Below are 18,057 nucleotides of genomic sequence, written 5' to 3' on the forward strand. Positions count from 1 at the left end.
AGGGAATGATTACTCCCTCTGGGTGGAGATGAGTGATGGAACAGTCTGTGGTTTCATGACCATGAGGACTGATAGAGCTCAGAATATTCCCTTTTTTAAATTTTATGTTTATTTCAGCAATAGTGCAGTGTAGGCCCTTTGAGCTAGACCATCCCAGCAACCTCACAACCCTGATTAACCCTAACCTAATCACAGGACAACGTACAATGACCAATTAACCTAATCGGTACATCTTTGGACTGTGAGAGAAAGTGGAGCACCCAGCGAAAACCCACACTTTCCACGGGGAGGACGTACAGAGACTCCTTACAGAACAGCACTGGAATTGAACCTCAAACTCCAGAATGTCCCAAACTGTAATAGCATTGTGCTAACCGCTATGCTAGTGTTACACCCAAATACCCTTTTGCTGAAGGACAATTGAAGCAGAGGGTCCTAACACTGATTTTTAAGGGTGAGTAGGAAATACAAGCCTCTGGAGGTGACTACAATTCGGATTAAGTTCAAAGCTCAAAGTAAATTTATTATCGAAGTACATATATGTTACCATATGTAATAAAGATTCATTTTCTTGGAATACGCAGTCAATCCAATAAACATAATAGAATGAATGGAAGACTACACCCAACAGGGCAGACAATCAGTGTGCAAAAGACAATAAATTGTGCAAATACAAAACAAAAAAAACGAAGAAATAACAATAATAAGAAATAAACATCGGGAACATGAAATGAAGAGTCCTTGAGAGTGAGTTCACAAGTTGTGGGAACAGTTCAGTGATGTGGCAAGTGAAGTTTTCTTTTTTGATTCAAGAACCTGATGGTTGAAGAGTAATGCTTGTTCCAGAATCTGGTGGTGTGCATCCTGAGTCTCCTGTACTTTCTTCCTGATGGCAGCAGCGAGAAGATAGCATGTCCTTGGTGGTGGGGCTCCCTGATGATGGATGTTGCAACAACGCTCCATTTAGGTGTGCTCAGTGGGGAGGGAGGACTTTACCTGTGATGGACTGGGCCATATCCACACCCTTTTTGTAGGCTCTCCTATTCAAGGGCATTGGTATTTCCATGCAAAGCTGTGATGCAGCCAGTCAGTACACTCTCCACCACACATCTATCAAAGTTTGTCAAAGTTTTAGATGTCTTACCGAATCTTTGCAAACTTCTACGGAAGTATGAAGATTCTGATTATTTGCTCAGGACTCTCGGTGGCTTCATCCAGTTATTAATGAGGCTTTTTCTTGTCTTCCCTTTGCAGCTCGTACAAATTATCATCAACATGACACACCTGGAGCGGTCCTGCAAGTTCCTGGAGGAATTCATCACCAACATCACCAACGTACCACCAGAAACTGTTCATGCTACCAAGCTCTATGGCACAGCAACCTTCAAGGTAACAGTAAGTCTTCATATTGGAAAAAGTTAGGAAGTTGGTAAATTGGTTTATTTTATTTAGCGGTAGAGCACATAACAGTCCTTCCAGCCCACGAGCAACCCACCTACATAATCCTAGCCTGATCACTGGACAATTTATATTGCCCAATTAACCTACTAACCGGAACATCTTCGGAATGTGGGAGAAACTGGAGAACCAGAAGGAAACCCACGCATTCATGAAGAGGGCATACAAAGTCCTTACAGGGGACGCTGGAATTGAGTTCTGAACTCAGATGCCCCGAGCTGTAATATCATCGTTCAAATCGTGTATGCTATCTTGGTTCCCACATGTACCAAGATACAGTGAAAAACTTTGTATTGCCTGCCAGTCTTACAGATCATTTCACTACATCAGTACATTGAGGTAGTACAAGGGGAAACAAGATCAGAATGCAGAATAGTGTGCTACACTTACAGGCAAAGTGCTGACCAGACAGACAGTAAGACATAAGGCCCATGACGAGGTAGATGTGGAGTCAAGAAGCCACCTTCTTGATCTAGGTTGGTTGGTAAAGGGAACGAGTTGCCAGAGGAAGTTGTAGAGATGGATTCAATTGTGGCATTCAAGAGGTATTTAGACAGGTAGTGTACATGGATAGGAAAAGTATGGGAGAAAGACTGGCAGCTGGGTCTAGCTCAGGATGGCAAGAATATAAGTCCTCAAGAGGACGGAAAATAAGAGCAAGGATGTAATGCAGAAGCTTTAAAAGGCATCGGTCAGACTGCAGTTGGGGCATTGTGAGCAGTTTTGCACCCGTTATCTGGAAAAAAAGATGTACTGGGGAGAGGACGTTCATGAGAATGATTCTGGGAAAGAAGAGGTTAATCCATGAGGAGCATTTGATGGCTCTGGGCCTGTATTCATTGGAGTTTAGAAGAATAAAGGTATCTTATTGAAAACTATAGAATATAAAAAGATCTAGATAGAGTGGATGTGGAGAGGATGCTTCCCATACTGGGGGAAACTAGAATCAGAAGACAAAGCCTTAGAATAGAGGGACGTCCAGTTAGAACAGAGATGAGGAGGAATTCCTTTAGCGAGAGGGTGGTGAATCTGTGGAATTCATTGCGTAGACGGCTGTTGAGGCCAAGTCATTGGGTATATTTAAAGAAGAGTTGATGGGTTTGTGATTAGTCAGGGAGAAGGGAGGAGAATGGGGTTGAGAAGGAAAATAAATCAGCTGTGATGGAATGGTTGAGTAGATCGATGCTCCTATGTCTTATGCTGTTATGGTCTAATGACACCTTGGTCAGCATGGATGAACTGGGCTGAAGGGCCTGTATAACTCTATGACTGTAAAAGAGAATTTTATAGGGACTGAGGAGTAAAGGGGTACAGAGAGGGAGATTGGATTATTCTACCAAGGACAGGAAGCCATGACTTCGTGCTGTGACAGAGAATTCTAGGGTAAATGTTTGAGCTATTGGCGTTTCCTCTTTGAGAGTACAGACCCCCTCTGTTTTGTGGCTGGCAGTAAATTAACAGAATGCGGGGGACATCTGTTTCTGTGCAGGATGCTCGGCACGCTGCAGAGGAAGAGATCTACACCAAGCTTAACCAGAAGATTGACCAATTCCTCCAGCTGGCGGACTACGACTGGATGAGATCAGAGTCCAATGGACATGCCAGCGATTACTTAGTTGACCTCATTGCCTTCCTGCGGAGTACGTTTGCTGTGTTCACCCACTTACCTGTGAGTACCAGCGTTTTTTTAAATTCTTCTTCTTAAGTCCATCATCCCTACTGGGACATTGACCGTCAACAGCAGCTGCCTGATAGAAGGTGGCCTCCACTTTCATCACGCGGTTTCATACATTTTGAGGTAAAGATCTTTCCTCTCTCAGGAATGAGGTCTTTGGAGCATCTGTTGATCTTTCTGTAGCTCTGGTGTTTTTACAGGATGGGGTTGCTGGCCACCTACCCAACCCCCCCTCCTTTCACAGCCGGTTTGGGGCCATCCATGCGGAGATTTATTTTGTATGAAAATGCTTTATTCTTTTCTCTCATGATGTGGTCAACAGTAACATTTATTGTCAATCTTTAGTTGAGGAAATGGCCATTTTTCTCATTGAACTGTAATCATTGTACCCAGAATAATTCCTGCAGTAATAGCTCAGCAGTGGAAAGCTGAATGCCAGTGGGAATCAAAGTGCAAATTTTAAAGTAAATTTATTATCAAAGTACCTATACATCACTATATACAACCCTGAGATTCATTTTCTTGCAGGCATTTACAGTAGGTACAAAGAAACACAATTGTATCATTGAGAAAACCACACACAGACAAATATGGACAAACAACCAATCTGCAAAGGAAGACAAATTGTGCGAAAACAATAATAATAATAAACAAATAAATAAATAGTATTGAGAACATGAGTTATGCAGTCCTTGAAAGTGAGACCACAGGTTTTGGAATCATTTCAGAGTTGAGATGAGTTAAGGTATCCCTTCTGGTTTAGGAGCCAGAGGGGTAATAACTGTTCCTGAACTTGGTGGTGTGGGAACTAAGGCTCCTGTACCTCCTTCCTGATGCCAGTAGCAAGAAGAGAGCATGGCCTGAGTGAAGTGCACACCAGTTCAGGAGCCTGATGTTTGAAAGGTGTGGGAACTAAGGCTCCTGTACCTCCTTCCTGATGGCAATAGCGAGATGAGAGCGTGGCCTGAGTGAAGTCCACTCTAGTTCAGGAGACTGATGGTTGAAGGGTAATAACTGCTCCTGAACCTGCTGGTGTGGGAGCTAAGACTCCTTTACCTTCTTCTTGACGGCAGCAGTGAGAAGAGACATGGCCTGGATCATGGGGTGAGTGAAGTCCACATTTGTTCAAGAGCCTGGTGGTTGAGGGGGAATAACTGATCCTGAAGCGCAGGACCCACTCCACCAGGTTCAGGAACAGTTCTTCCCCCTCAACCATCAGGCTCTTGAACCATAGGGGATAACTTTACTCAACTTCACCTGCCCCATCATTGAAATGCTCCCACAACCTATAGACTCATTTTCATGTTCACTTATCTGATGTTCTCGATATTTATTGCTTATGAAACCCTTTTTTATTGGATGTCTCAGGAAATGCTGCTCATTAGCCCCTCACTAACAGCCACCGGACTCCCCAGTGAGGAACCTACCTTTCACTGGCTCCATACGTCTAGGGTGTATGCAACCTTGGTCCTGCCAAGCCTGTGTCTCGCCCACCCAAACCCCGGTTGCTGTGTAATTTGCTGTCCCCCTTGCTTGTTGGCAAGAAATAACAGATTGTACGCTGAATACAATTATGAAGTATATTTATGAACATTAACTCAACCAAAGAGCTATTTAGGAAAAGAAAAGAAACAAATTGGGCCCATTATAATTAAACTGTCAAATGTGTACATAAATTCCAGCTCATCTTGACGTCTGTCTGTAACTCATGGAGGAGACCCTTGGTCTGCGTGAAAGCATACGCCACCTTCCAAATGTCACTTATGATCTACCTCAAACAAACGAGCTTCCCTATGGGAGTATCGGTCCTTCCTCCTTGAAGCCATTCATCTGCATAAAGCACTTTGTGCAACAGGGACAGCATCATCGGCCATCCCCCCCACCCCAGTCTTCGCCCAACTCCCCAAAAGGACCTCAACCCACACCTGTGTCCCTCACACAACCTATCCAACCAATTTTCTCTAGAACCTCCTCCCGATTCCACCATCCTGAGTGGCTAACACCACATTCCTAAATCGACCAACAAAGCCTCTTATCTGAGCTTAGACCCAAACAGGCTGAAAGCAGAACAAACTGCTCTTTCAGAACTGCTAAAATTAACTACCTACAGCATAGCAGTAAAAATCTTAACCAGTGTGTTAGACTTATTAATTTATTATTATTATTTCTCTCTTTTTGTGTTTGCACTGTTTGTTGTCTTTTGCAGACTGGTTGAAAACCCAAGTTGGTGTTGTCTTCCACTGATTCTGTTGTGGTTATTATTCTATTATGTAATTTCTGTGAATGCCCGCAAGAAAATGAATCTCAGGGTTGTATATGGTGACATATATATACATTGATAATAAATTTACTTTGAACTTTGTAAAAGAATAATAACTGTTCCATTTATCACCTAGTGACTTCAGCCTTCTGGGTGTTGCAGGCATGAAATCATGGTGGCACGACTCTCCCGGTGGTTTACTGGGTTGTAATATGGTCACTGGCGCTTGGTGCCATTCTCCACCTTGCCCTTTTCCAGACAATGCGGCTCCTACCAAGGTTTATGCATTCAGTGGCCACTTTATTAGGCACACCTGCACACCTGCTCATTAATGCAAATATCTAATCAGCCAATCGTATGGCAGCAACTCAATGCATTAAAGCATGCTGACATGGTTCAGTTCTTGTTCAGATCAGGCTTAGTAGGTCTCTTTGAGGAGCTTTGTCCTTGCTCTGTTAGGCTCCCCTTATGAAAGATACAACCATTGTTGGTAGAATCTCAGGTGGTGGCGAGAGGGCGTACAGGAGTGAGATATGCCAACTAGTGGAGTGTTGCCACAGCAACAACCTGGCACTCACCATCAGGAAGACCAAAGAGCTGATTGTGGACTTCAGGAAGGGTAAGATGAAGGAACACATACCAATCCTCATAGAGGGATTAGAAGTGGAGAGAGTGAGCAGCTTCAAATTCCTGGGCATCAAGATCTCTGAGGATCTAACCTGGTTCCAACATATTGGTGTAGTCATGAAGAAGGCAAGTTAGCGGCTATACTTTATTAGGAGGCTGAGGAGTTTTGTCATGTCAACAAACACACTCAAAAACTTCTATAGTTGTACCGTGGAGAGCATTCTGACAGGCTGCATCACTGTCTGGTATGGAGGGGCTACTGCACAGGATCGAAAGAAGCTGCAGAAGGTTGTAAATCTAGTCAGCTCTATCTTGGGTACTAGTCTACAAAGTACCCAGGATATCTTTAGGGAGCGGTGTTTCAGAAAGGCAGCGTCCATTATTAAGGATCTTCAGCTCCAAGAACATGCCCTTTTCTCACTGTTACCATCAGGTAGGAGGTACAGAAGCCTGAAGGCACACACTCAGTGATTCAGGAACAGCTTCTTCCTCTCTGCCATCCAATTCCTAAATGGACATTAAAGCTTTGGACACAACCTCACTTTTTTTAATATACAGTTTTTCTGCTTTTGTACATTTTTTATTCACGATACGTAATTGATTTACTTGTTTATTTATTATGTTTTATTTTATTTTTTTCTCTCTCTCTGCTAGATTACTTATTGCATTGAACTGCTGCTGCTAAGTTAACAAATTTCACGTCACATGCCGGTGATAGTAAACCTGATTCTGATTCTGATTCTGAAAGTGGCGGCGTTTATACAGGTCCTCCCCAACTTACCAAACCCCAGCTTACGTGCAGCCCATACAACACTGCAAAAGTCTTAGGCAATGTTAAAAAAAAACTCTAAAATGAAGGTGCTTTCAAAATAATGAATTGATAATTTCTAAGTTTCAAAAAATTTACTATTACAAGCAGTAAACAGTAAAAACAAAACTAAATCAAATCAATAACACGAGGACTAACTGACGGAGGGTCTCGGCCCGAAACATCGACTGTATCTCTTCCTATAGATGCTGCCTGGCCTGCTGCGTTCACCAGCAATTTTTGTGTGTGTTAAATCAAATCAATATTTGGCGTGACTTCCCTTTATCTTTAAAACTGCATCAATTCTCTTAGGTACACTGTTGTGCAGCTTTATAAGAAAATCGGCTGTTAGGTTATTCCAAGCATCTTGGGGAACTTGCCTCAGCTTTTATGCACACTTTGGCTGTCTCACTTGCAACAGCCTTGATGATGTTGAGATCAGGGACCTGTGGTGGCATTACCATCTGAAACCATATAAAAAAAATCCAGGGTCCCTAAGACTTCTGCACAGTATATACGACCATGCATTTGGGAGAACAGAAGGATGGATAAGCAGGCTATTGTGACATCTTCTGCTGTGCAGGAATTCCAAGTTCAGTGTAAGTACAAGAAACACAACAGAATGAAAGATCACCCCCAACCGGATGGGCAACAATCAGAGTGCAAAAGACAACAAACTGTGCAAATACAAAAATAAATAATAATAGTAATAAATATGGAATAAATATCGAGAACATGAGATGAAGAGTCCTTGAAAGTGAGTCCATAGATTGTGGGAACAGTTCAAAAACAGGGTGAGTGAAGTTATCTCCTCTGGATCAAAAACCAGAGGAGATAACTTCAGGTTGAGGGGTAACAACTGTTCCTGAACCTGTGCTGTGGGTCCAGAGACTCCTGTACCTTCTACCTGATGACAACAATGAGAAGAGGGCATGTATGTCCTGGATGGTGAGGGATCCATAATGATGGATACAGCTTTCCTGTGACAGTGCTCCATGTAGATGTATTCAATAGTGTGGAAGGCTTTACCCGTGATGAACTGGGCAATATTCACAACTTTTTGAAGGATTTTCCATTCAAGGATATGGGTGTGTCCACACCAGGCTGTGATGCAACCAGTCAATATACTCTCCACCACACATCTATAGAAATTTGTCAAAGTTTTAGATGACATGCCAAATCTTTGGAAACCTCTGAGATTCCCCAGCCTGGGGAGGCCATTCTGCTTGTACCCCTGTTCACTAGCATCGAGATCTTTGTGTCTAATCGAGAACTGACCATCTCCACCAAGACCACTGGACCTTGGTCTTTACTCATGAGGTGTCAGGATTATATGCAACAAATAGGATCTGCACCCATGCAAGGTAAATCAGTAACCAGAAGACTCAATCTCAAGGTAGTTGAGGGGAATGAGATCTCTCTGCCTCAAGAAGTCTAGGAATAGCTTCAAAAGGAAAATAGAGCATGGAGCAGCACATTACAGGCCCTTCAGCCAAATGATGCTGTGCCAAACTTTTACAGTACTTTAAAATTGATCTAACGCTTCCTTCCCATATAGTCCTTCATTTGTTCATTATCCTTGTGTCTATCTAATAGGCGCGTGGCCAGGTGGTTAAGGAATTGGACTAGCAACCTGAAGGTCGTGAGTTCGAGCCCCAGCCGAGGGAACGTGTTGTGTCCTTGAGCAAGCCACTTAATCACACAGTGCTCTGCGACGACACTGGTGCCAAGCTGTATGGGTCCTCATGCCCTTCCCTTGGACAACATCGGTGTCGTGGAGAGGGGAGACTTGCAGCATGGGCAACTGCTGGTCTTCCATACAACCTTGCCCAGGCCTGCGCCCTGGAGACTGAAGACTTTTCAGGCGCAGATCCATGGTCTTGCGAGACTAACGGATGCCTTATCTAATAGTGCCTTAAATGTACCTAATGTATCTGCCTCTAGTGCCGCCACTGGTAGCATTTCCACACATCCACCACTCTCTGTGTAGAAAACCTACCTCCGACATCCCCCTATACTTTCCTCCAATCACCTTAAATTTATGCCCCTTCTATTAACCAGAGAGAAGCATAGAACTTCCATCCTACATCGCCCTCCATTTTTCTTTTTCATTGTCTAAGAGTCTCTTAAATGTCCCAAAGGTATTTGCCTCCATCTCTACTTCTTCTGAAAGGGAATTGGATAAAGTTTGGAAAGGAGGAATGTAAATGGTTGAGGTAAAATAAAGATAAAGGTTAGGTTCATGAGGATTAGCTTTATTTGTCACATGCACATCAAAATGTACAGTGAACTGCATCATTTGTGTCAACTAACACCCGCTGAAGGTGTGCTGGAGTCAGACCAAAAGTGTCACCATGTTTCCGTCACCAACATAGCATGCCTACATCTCACTAACCACAACTCGTTTGTAATGTGGGAGGACTCCGGAGAATTCAAAGGAAACCCACTGTGACAGAGGGGCAGTACTGAGGGAGTGTCACACTGTCAGAGGGACAGTACTGAGGGAGTGTTTCACTGTCAGAGAGACAGTACTGAGGGAGTTCCACACTGTCAGAGGGACAGTACTGAGGGAGTGTCACACTGTCAGAGGGACAGTACTGAGGGAGTGTCTCACTGTCAGAGGGACAGTACTGAGGGAGTGTCACACTGTCAGAGGGACAGTACTGAGGGAGTTCCACACTGTCAGAGGGACAGTACTGAGGGAGTGTCACACTGTCAGAGGGACATACTGAGGGAGTGTCACACTGTCAGAGGGACAGTACTGAGGCAGTGCCACACTGTCAGAGGGACAGTATTGAGGGAATGTCACACTGTCAGAGGGACAGTACTGAGAGATTGTCACACTGTCAGAGGGACAGTATTGAGGGAGTGTCACACTGTCAGAGGGAGTGTATTGAGGGAGTGTCACACTGTCAGAGGGACAGTATTGAGGGAGTGTCACACTGTCAGAGGGACAGTACTGAGGGAGTGTCTCACTGTCAGAGGGACAGTACTGAGGGAGTTCCACACTGTCAGAGGGACAGTACTGAGGGAGTGTCACACTGTCAGAGGGACATACTGAGGGAGTGTCACACTGTCAGAGGGACAGTACTGAGGGAGTGCCACACTGTCAGAGGGACAGTATTGAGGGAGTGTCACACTGTCAGAGGGACAGTACTGAGAGATTGTCACACTGTCAGAGGGACAGTATTGAGGGAGTGTCACACTGTCAGAGGGACAGTATTGAGGGAGTGTCACACTGTCAGAGGGAGTGTATTGAGGGAGTGCCGTCATCCCAGTACCAAGTCTCTGCAGTATGTTCAGCAGGCCCTTCAGACTGATGGATGTTGTAGATCCCAACAGCTACAGGTTGGCGGATTGAGCCACCATCTCTCGCATTGTCAGTATTAAACATCATGCATTCCCGTTAACTGAAGAGCAGAAGATTCCTCTCTCCTTCCATAACCCTCCTCACCTCCACTCTGCTAAGTATTTTAAAGTCCATTGTTTGCAAAATCCCACCGCATGTTAAGCAAATTGTTTAGGCACATTACATTTACTGCTTGCCTTGTTTTCAAATTCATCACCACAGTGACCACATTTCATGAAGATACATCATTGTGAAATATTTTGGAACCATCCCAAAATAGAACACAGAACAGTACTGTACAGGTCCTTCGACCTACGATGTTATACTGACCTTTTAATGTACGCCAAGGTCAATTTATCCCTTCCCTCCCACCTAGCCCCACGTTTTTCTAGCCTCCATGTGCCTAAGAGTGTCTAAAATGCCCCTAATTTATCTGCCTCCACCACCTCCCCTCACAGTGTGTTCCACACACCCACCACCCTGTGTGCAAAAAAAATCTACAAGGCCTTTGATCAATGATGTTGTACTGACCCTTTAACCAACTCCAAGATCAATCTAGCCCTTACCTCCTACATAGCTCTCCATTTTTCATCCACGTGCCTATCTAATGTCTCTTAAATGTCCCTAATGTGTCTGCCTCTTCCACCACTCCTGGCAGTGTGTTCCACAAGTCCACCACACTCCATAAAAAACCTATCTCCACTTTCTTTCAATCACCTTAAAATTATGCCCCCACGTATTAGCTGTTTCCGCCCTGGGAAGTGGTGACTGGTGCCAGATATATTCGAGTCTATATTTTCAGAGCACTTCATCCTGGAGGGAAGTCTGTTGATTGTTTTCACAGGTGCTGAGTGAAGTGAGTTTGATGGTGGTGGGGTGGAGAGGAGGGCTATTGGTTGTTTCAATCCAGTTCGCTGTTGGCACAGGCTGGAATAAGAAGGCTGCCCTTAATTATACCTCCGAGGTACTCCGCCCTAGTTTAGGAGATTGACCTTTGAATCGCAGCCAACCTCGCCGTTTTCGAGCGGTGTTGGTTGCCAAACTCTGGGTGGTTCTGGAGTCAGTGCCTCCGCCCTTCAGTCTGCAGGTGCAGTGAAGTCCCTGCCGCGAGCGAGGAAACAGCGAATGGGAGAGTGCAATGTACCCGTCAAGTCTACACTGGGAAAGGAGTGGGTTAGTAATAGCACCGTCCCTCCGGTGGCTGAGGAATATTCACCAGAAGCATTATGTGAAAATAATGAATGTTTATTTAAAAATAAAGCAGATTTTCTTTTGTGGGGGGAGATTGGCTATACAGTTTCATGTTCAATGAATAACAGCTGTTTTAAGAGCAGCACACACAAAGTGCTGGAGGAACTCTGCAGGTCAGGCAGCATCTATGGAGAGCAATAAAGAGTCAGTGCTTCGGGCCGAGACCCTTCATCAGGAATGTCCTGGAAAGGTCTCGGCCTGAAACGTCATTTCCACAGAAAGGTGCCAGAAAAGGGCCACTAACATCTTGAAGGATCCCACCCACCCTGCAGATGGACTGTATGTCCCACTCCCATTGGGGAAGAGGTTATGTAGCATCTATGCCAGGGTCACCAGACTCAAAAACAGTTACTTTCCCCAAGCAGTGAGGCTGATCAACACCCCAGCCACTGACCCACCCCTCCACACCCCCAGCCACCACTACTTGATCATTTCCTCAGTCACCTTATGTACAGACACTCCTGTGCCTAGTGTCACTTTATGAACAGACAATCAAGCTATTGTGCATAAACTATCTTATATTTGTTGTATTTTTTTATTATTGTGCTTTTATTGCATTTTTTTTGTACTGCATCGGATCTGGAGTAGCAATTGTTTTGTTCTCCTTTACACTTGTGTACTTGAAGTGACATTAAACAACCCTGAATCTTGAATCTCTCTGTAGATGCTGCCTGACCCGCTGATTCCTCCAGCATTTTGTGTGTTCTGCTCTGGATTTCCAGCATCTGCTGAACATCTTGTGTTCACGATTTAGGAGAACACAGTGACATGCATTGACATCATACCTCACAGAGGCACAGAGCCATGCAGCGGGGATCCAGGCCCTTGGGCTCATGCTGACCACAGTACCCACCCAGCTAGTCACAATCTCCTGCATTCAGTCCGTAGCCTCGAGTATTCAGCATGGTAACAGGCACCTCCAGCCCAACGAGCCTGGGCCACCCAGTTAAAACATGTGACCAATTAAACTGCCCACTGGTACGTCTTTGGAATGAGGTGTGGGGGGGGGGACCGGAGTACCCAGAGGAAACCTATGCAGCCATGTGGAGAACATACGAACTCCTTACAGACAGTGGTGAAATTGAACCTGGGGTGCTGATGCTGTAAGGTGTTACGCTAACTGTCATCCCTCTAAGCCCTGGTCATCCATGTACCTATCCTACTGCTTCCTAAATTATATTAAGATTCAAAGGTTCAATTTAATGTCAGAGAAATGTGTACAATATACATCCTGAAATGCTTTTTCTTCGCAAAACATCTACAAAAACAGAGAAGTGCCCCAAGGAATGAATTACACTTAAACATGGGAACCCCAAAGTACCCCCCACCGCTCTTCCCTCTCGCGCATAAGCAGCTGCGAGCAACAATCCCCCCTCCCCCCACCGGCAAAGCAAAAAGCATATTAAGTGGGCAATATTTGAAGGTGATTGGAGGGAAGTATATGGGGGTGTCCGTGGTAATTTTTTAACAAAGACATGAGTGCATGCAGCGCCCTGCCAGGAGCGCTGATCGAGGCAGATCGAGTCGTTCATTTGTTATGTGCCGTATCGTACATTGTAGACAATCATGGTCTTTCCATGACCATGATTGGTCTTGGAAAATTTTTCTTCACAAGTGTTTTGTCATTGCCTTCTTCTGGGCAGTGTCTTTACAAGATGGGTGACTCTTCAGAGACTGTCTGCCTGGCGTCAGTGGTCGCATAACCAGGACTTGCGATATGCACCGGCTGCTCGTACAACCATCCACCACCTGTTCCTGCCGCTTCACGTGACCCTGAACTGGGTCTAAGCAGGTGCTACACCTTGCCCAAGCGTGACCTGCAGGCAAGCGAAGAGAAGGACCTCCTTTGGTAGAGACATATCTCTATCTCGCCACCCAACAGATACATCAGAGAGATTTAAGAAAGTTCTAGATGGACATATGGATGACAGAAGAATGGGGGGTTATGACAGAGAGAAGGGTTAGATTGATCTCAAAGTAGATTAAAAGCTTGGCATAGCATCATTGGCTGAAGGATCTGTACTGTGCTGTACTGTTCTATGTTCAATAATGCCATTGTACCCACCGCAACCATTTCCTCTGGCCGCTCGTTCCATACACTAACCACGCTCTGTGTGGAAAAATGTTGCCCCACAGGTCCCTTATAGCATCCTGAAACTACGCCCCTAATTTTGGACTCCCCACCCTAGGGAAAAGACTGTTACCATCCACTTTTACAGATTTTTCTCAAGAAAATCCTTTCTAGCCACTGGTATGCAGTCACTGATTGCTTTCTGGCAGCAAATTCTGAATCAGAATCAGGCTTATTATCAGCAGCCCACTGGCCCCGAAGACCCTGTGATTTTAGTCTCTGAGGTCGACCTGAGGGCTTTCTTCAGGAGGCTGAACCCATGGAAAGCATCCTGCCCAGGCTGTGTACCTGGCCGAGTACTAAAGACCTGTCTGAACCACTGGCTGGAGCGTTCACCGATATCTTTAACTTCTTGCTTCAGCAGTCTGAGGTAGCTACCTGCTGCAAGTAGGTTTCTATTATACCAGTGCCTAAGAAGTATGTGGTAACCTGCCTCAATGACTATTGTCCAGTAGCACTTACATCCACTGTGATGAAGTGCCTTGAAAGATTGGTAATGAAACATACCAACTCTTGCCTGAGAAGTGACCTGGATCCACTAAAACCTGCCGAACATCATGACAAGTCAACAGCAGATACCGTTTCATTGGCTATTCATGCAATCTTACAAAATCAAGATGCTCTTCGTCGACTGCATTCAATACTATCATCCCCTCAAATCTAATCAATAAACTTCAAGACCTTGGCCTCAATACCTCCTTGTGCAAATGGATCCTCAATTTCCTCACTTGCATACCCCAGTCAGTTTGGATTGGCAACAACATCTTCTCCACAATCTCCATCAGCACAGATGCACCACAAGACCGTGTGCTTAGCCCCCTGTTCTGCTCGCTTTACACTTAATGACTGTGGGGCTAAGCACAGCAGTAATGCCATATATAAGTTTGCTGAGGACACCACTGTCGCTGGTGGAATCAAAGGTGGTGATGAATCAGCCTGTAGGAGAGAGATTGAAAATCTGGCTGAGTGGTGCCACATCAACAACCTCTCACTTAACGTCAGCAAGACCAAATAGCAGGAGCCAGTTCTCATCGGAGGATCAGAAGTGGACACTTTAAATTCCTTGGTGTTATCATTTCAGAGGATGTTATAGGTCCAGCGCATAAGTGCCATTACAAAGAAAGCATGGCAGAACTTCTAGCTAGGAGTTTGCAAAGATTCAGCACGCCATTGAAACTCTGTTAAACTTCTGTAGATGTGCGGGGAGAGTATATTGACTGGTTGCATCACAGCCTGGTATGGAAGCACCAATGCCCTTGAACAGAAAAGCCTACAAAAAGTTGTGGTTACAGCCCAGTCCATCACGGGTAAAGCCCTCTCCACCATTGAGCACATCCACACGGACACTGTCACAGGAAGGCAGCACCTATCAAGGAGCCCCTACCACCATCCAGGCCACGCTGTCTTCTCACTGCTGCCATCAGGAAGAAGGTACAGGAGCCTCTGGACCCACAACACCAGGTTCAGGAACAGTTGCTACCCCTCAACCATCATGCTTTTGTTCCAGAGGAGATAACTTCACTCACTGAACTGTTACCACAACTAAAGGACTCACTTTCAAGGACTCTTCATCTCATGTTCTGCATATTTATTTCTAAATTTTTTTTAACCTCTCGCTTTTCTTGTATTTGCATATTTTGTTGGTTTTTTTTGCACATTGGTTGTTGTCCATCCTGTTGAGTATGGTCTTTCATTCATTCTGTTGCATTTCTTGTACTTACTGTGATTATGCACAAGCCTTGAAGCTCCTGTACCTTCTTCCCAATGGCAACAGTGAGAAGAGAGCATGGCTTGGATGGTGAGGTTCCTTATTGATGGATACTGCATCCACCCACACACGTACACAGTCCTCTAAACCTGGGACCAGTCTTCTTTGATCTCCGGCCTCGAGTGGGCTCACGGCATCACAGACCTTTTGCTTCCCTAAAGGATTCGCAGAGATTCACATACTTGGGGCCCAAAGCGTTATTGTGGATCCCTATCACCCGTCCCACTATCTCTTTGAAACACTACCATCAGGAAGGAGGTACAGGAGCATCAGGACCAGGACTGTCAGACTGGGTAACAGCTTCTTCCCTCAGTCTGTGAGACTAATGAATACCCTGCCACCACTGAGGTCTTGACACTAGAACAACGAGCTGTTCACTTTTTACATGTGCTGTGCACTACATGCATTTTGAATTATATTTTATTAGCTTATTTGTGGTAATATTTTGTTTTATGTGCCTTCTATGATGTATGTATTGTGGGTGCACCATGGTCCAGAGGAACATTGTTTTGTTTGGCTGTATACATGTACAGTCAGATGTCAATAAACTTGAACTTGAATTTAAGTAAATACTTTTCACAAAGGCAGTGTTGGAGGTGTGCCAGCCAGTTTGCAAACAGCTAGCTAGTTTGTTTATGGTGATAACCAGTCTAACCTGTTTCTGTGACAATGCTTGCTGGATTGGCCATTGTTTCACAAATAACTTCCTGAAAACAGTGCATGGGAATCAGTCAGTTTTATAATCACTGCCTTTTAAACACCGAAAGCCATAAAATTACTGCAAATTAAAAAAATAAGTATACAGTACAAAGAAAAGCAAATAACAGGTACTGTTCATGGGCTGTTCAGAAATCTGTTGATAAGAGGCACAGAAACAGACCCTTCAGCCCATCTAGTCCATGCTGAGCTATATTTCTGCCTGGTTCGATCAACCTTCACCCGTACCATAGCCTCCATATCCCTCCCATCCATGTATCTATCAAAACTTCTCTTAAATGCTGAAATCGAACCCACATTAGCAACTTGCACTGGCAGCTCATTCCACACTCTACCACCCTCTGAGTGAAGAAGTTCCACCTTATGTTCCCCTTCAACATTTCACCTTTCACCTTTAACTCATGTCCTCTATACTGGTTCAGCAAATTTGCAGATGGCCCCAAGATTGGGAGTGTAGTGGACAGACGAGCAAAGTTTTCAACAGGATCTGGACCAGCTGGAAAAATGGGCTGGTTGGATAAACCTGTGTTGTTTTCTCTGGAACGTCGCAGGCTGAGGGAAGATGTGATCGAAGGTTATGAAAGGGTAGACAGAATCCCTTCCCAAGGTTTTTACACAGAGAATGGTGGGTGCCTGGAACGAGAGGGATAGCCATTGTGATCCTAAAAGAGGAAGTTTGGATCGGATCCAAGAAGCGCTCCTTTGAACCTCTCCAACAGTCCTCCTACCTGCTTCCTGCCTGAAGAACAGTCTGCTAATGTGAGCTCTCTGGAAATACCTCAGCCTCCATTATGTCAGTGCCAGAGAGGCCAGTAAGAAGGGGAGCTGGAGAAGAGAGGGGGGGCTCGGAAAGCCCACATTATTGTGAAAAGGCCATGCACTGAGCGGAAACACCTGCAGTTACTGGCACAGGGGCCAGTGATAATCACAATACCTCAGCAGCTGTAGTGGACTGCAGGAGACAATGTGCTTACGTCCTATAACACTACGCATTATGCCTTATGAGGCAAGACTGAGTGAGCAAGGGCTTTTCCCTTTAGAAGGAGGATGAGAAGTGACTTGATAGAGGTGTACAAGATGATAAGAGGCATGAATTGAGGGTACATCTGGAAACTTTTTCTCAGGGTAGAAATGGCTAATACCAGGGGGCATAATTTTAAGGTGATTGGAGGATAAAGGGGATGTCAGAATTAGGTTTTTCACACAGAAAGTAGTAGGTGCATGGAACACATTGCCAAGGGTGGTAACAGAGGCAAATGCATTAGGAACATTTAAAAAACTCTTAGATAGGCAAATGGAAGGTAGAAATTGGAGGGCTACATAGGAGGGAAGGATTAGATCAACTGTTTTTTATACCATGGACATCTACCATTACCCAGGGGTTGGGAACCCCTGGATTGGATTGATCTGGTTTAAAGTATGGCACAACATTGTGGGCCGAAGGGCCTGTGCTGTGCTGTATTGTTCTGTGATTTATGTTTCATCAGAAACACCATAGTTCATGTTGGCGGGGGGGGGGGGAGGCTGGTGTACTTACTTGCAGCAAAGTTCCTATCTCACTTTTTCACAGTTTGTCAGTTAATGAGCACTTTGACAACCATGCTATTCAATAATAGATTAAAGATCCATCATCTATGTTCTTTCTAAACTGTGTGCGTGTGCGCGTGCACACACGTTTTTCAATCAGCTCACAAAGGAAATTAATGTGCGCACAAAAGGTTAGTTACCTAAAATAATATAGTAATTAATAATTATACTTATTGAAAATAATCTTTTAGCTAAATGTTTCTGTTAACTAGTTAGTTGGTTTTTCAAATAGCACAATGCACGTCACTAATTTACGTCACCTCACCTTTCCTGTTCCGGTTTGTACAGCTGCATCACGGAGGCAGCCATCTTTTGTGGACAGTGTTCAAATCGTAAAGTTTACAAAGATCTGTTTCAAATCCTGTAGATAGCTTACTAAGTTTTTATTGAAAAAGATCAGTCAAATGACCCTGTGGCTAAATACTG

General features: G+C 44.6%; 1 protein-coding gene across 7 annotated transcripts in view; it reads left to right on the top strand.

Moving 5' to 3' along the window:
• LOC140196877 (exocyst complex component 6B-like) overlaps positions 1 to 18,057 on the top strand; it is an 877,039-nt gene that overhangs the window by 608,913 nt on the left and 250,069 nt on the right. For all 7 annotated transcript variants that reach the window (XM_072256771.1, XM_072256773.1, XM_072256776.1 and 4 more), the window contains exons 17-18: positions 1,255 to 1,389; positions 2,948 to 3,127. In XM_072256771.1, the coding sequence (XP_072112872.1) occupies positions 1,255 to 1,389; positions 2,948 to 3,127 (315 nt within the window). The remainder of the gene's footprint in view (positions 1 to 1,254; positions 1,390 to 2,947; positions 3,128 to 18,057) is intronic.

This window comes from Mobula birostris, chromosome 4 (genome assembly GCF_030028105.1).
Source record: "Mobula birostris isolate sMobBir1 chromosome 4, sMobBir1.hap1, whole genome shotgun sequence".
In the NCBI taxonomy this organism is placed as follows: domain Eukaryota; kingdom Metazoa; phylum Chordata; class Chondrichthyes; order Myliobatiformes; family Myliobatidae; genus Mobula; species Mobula birostris.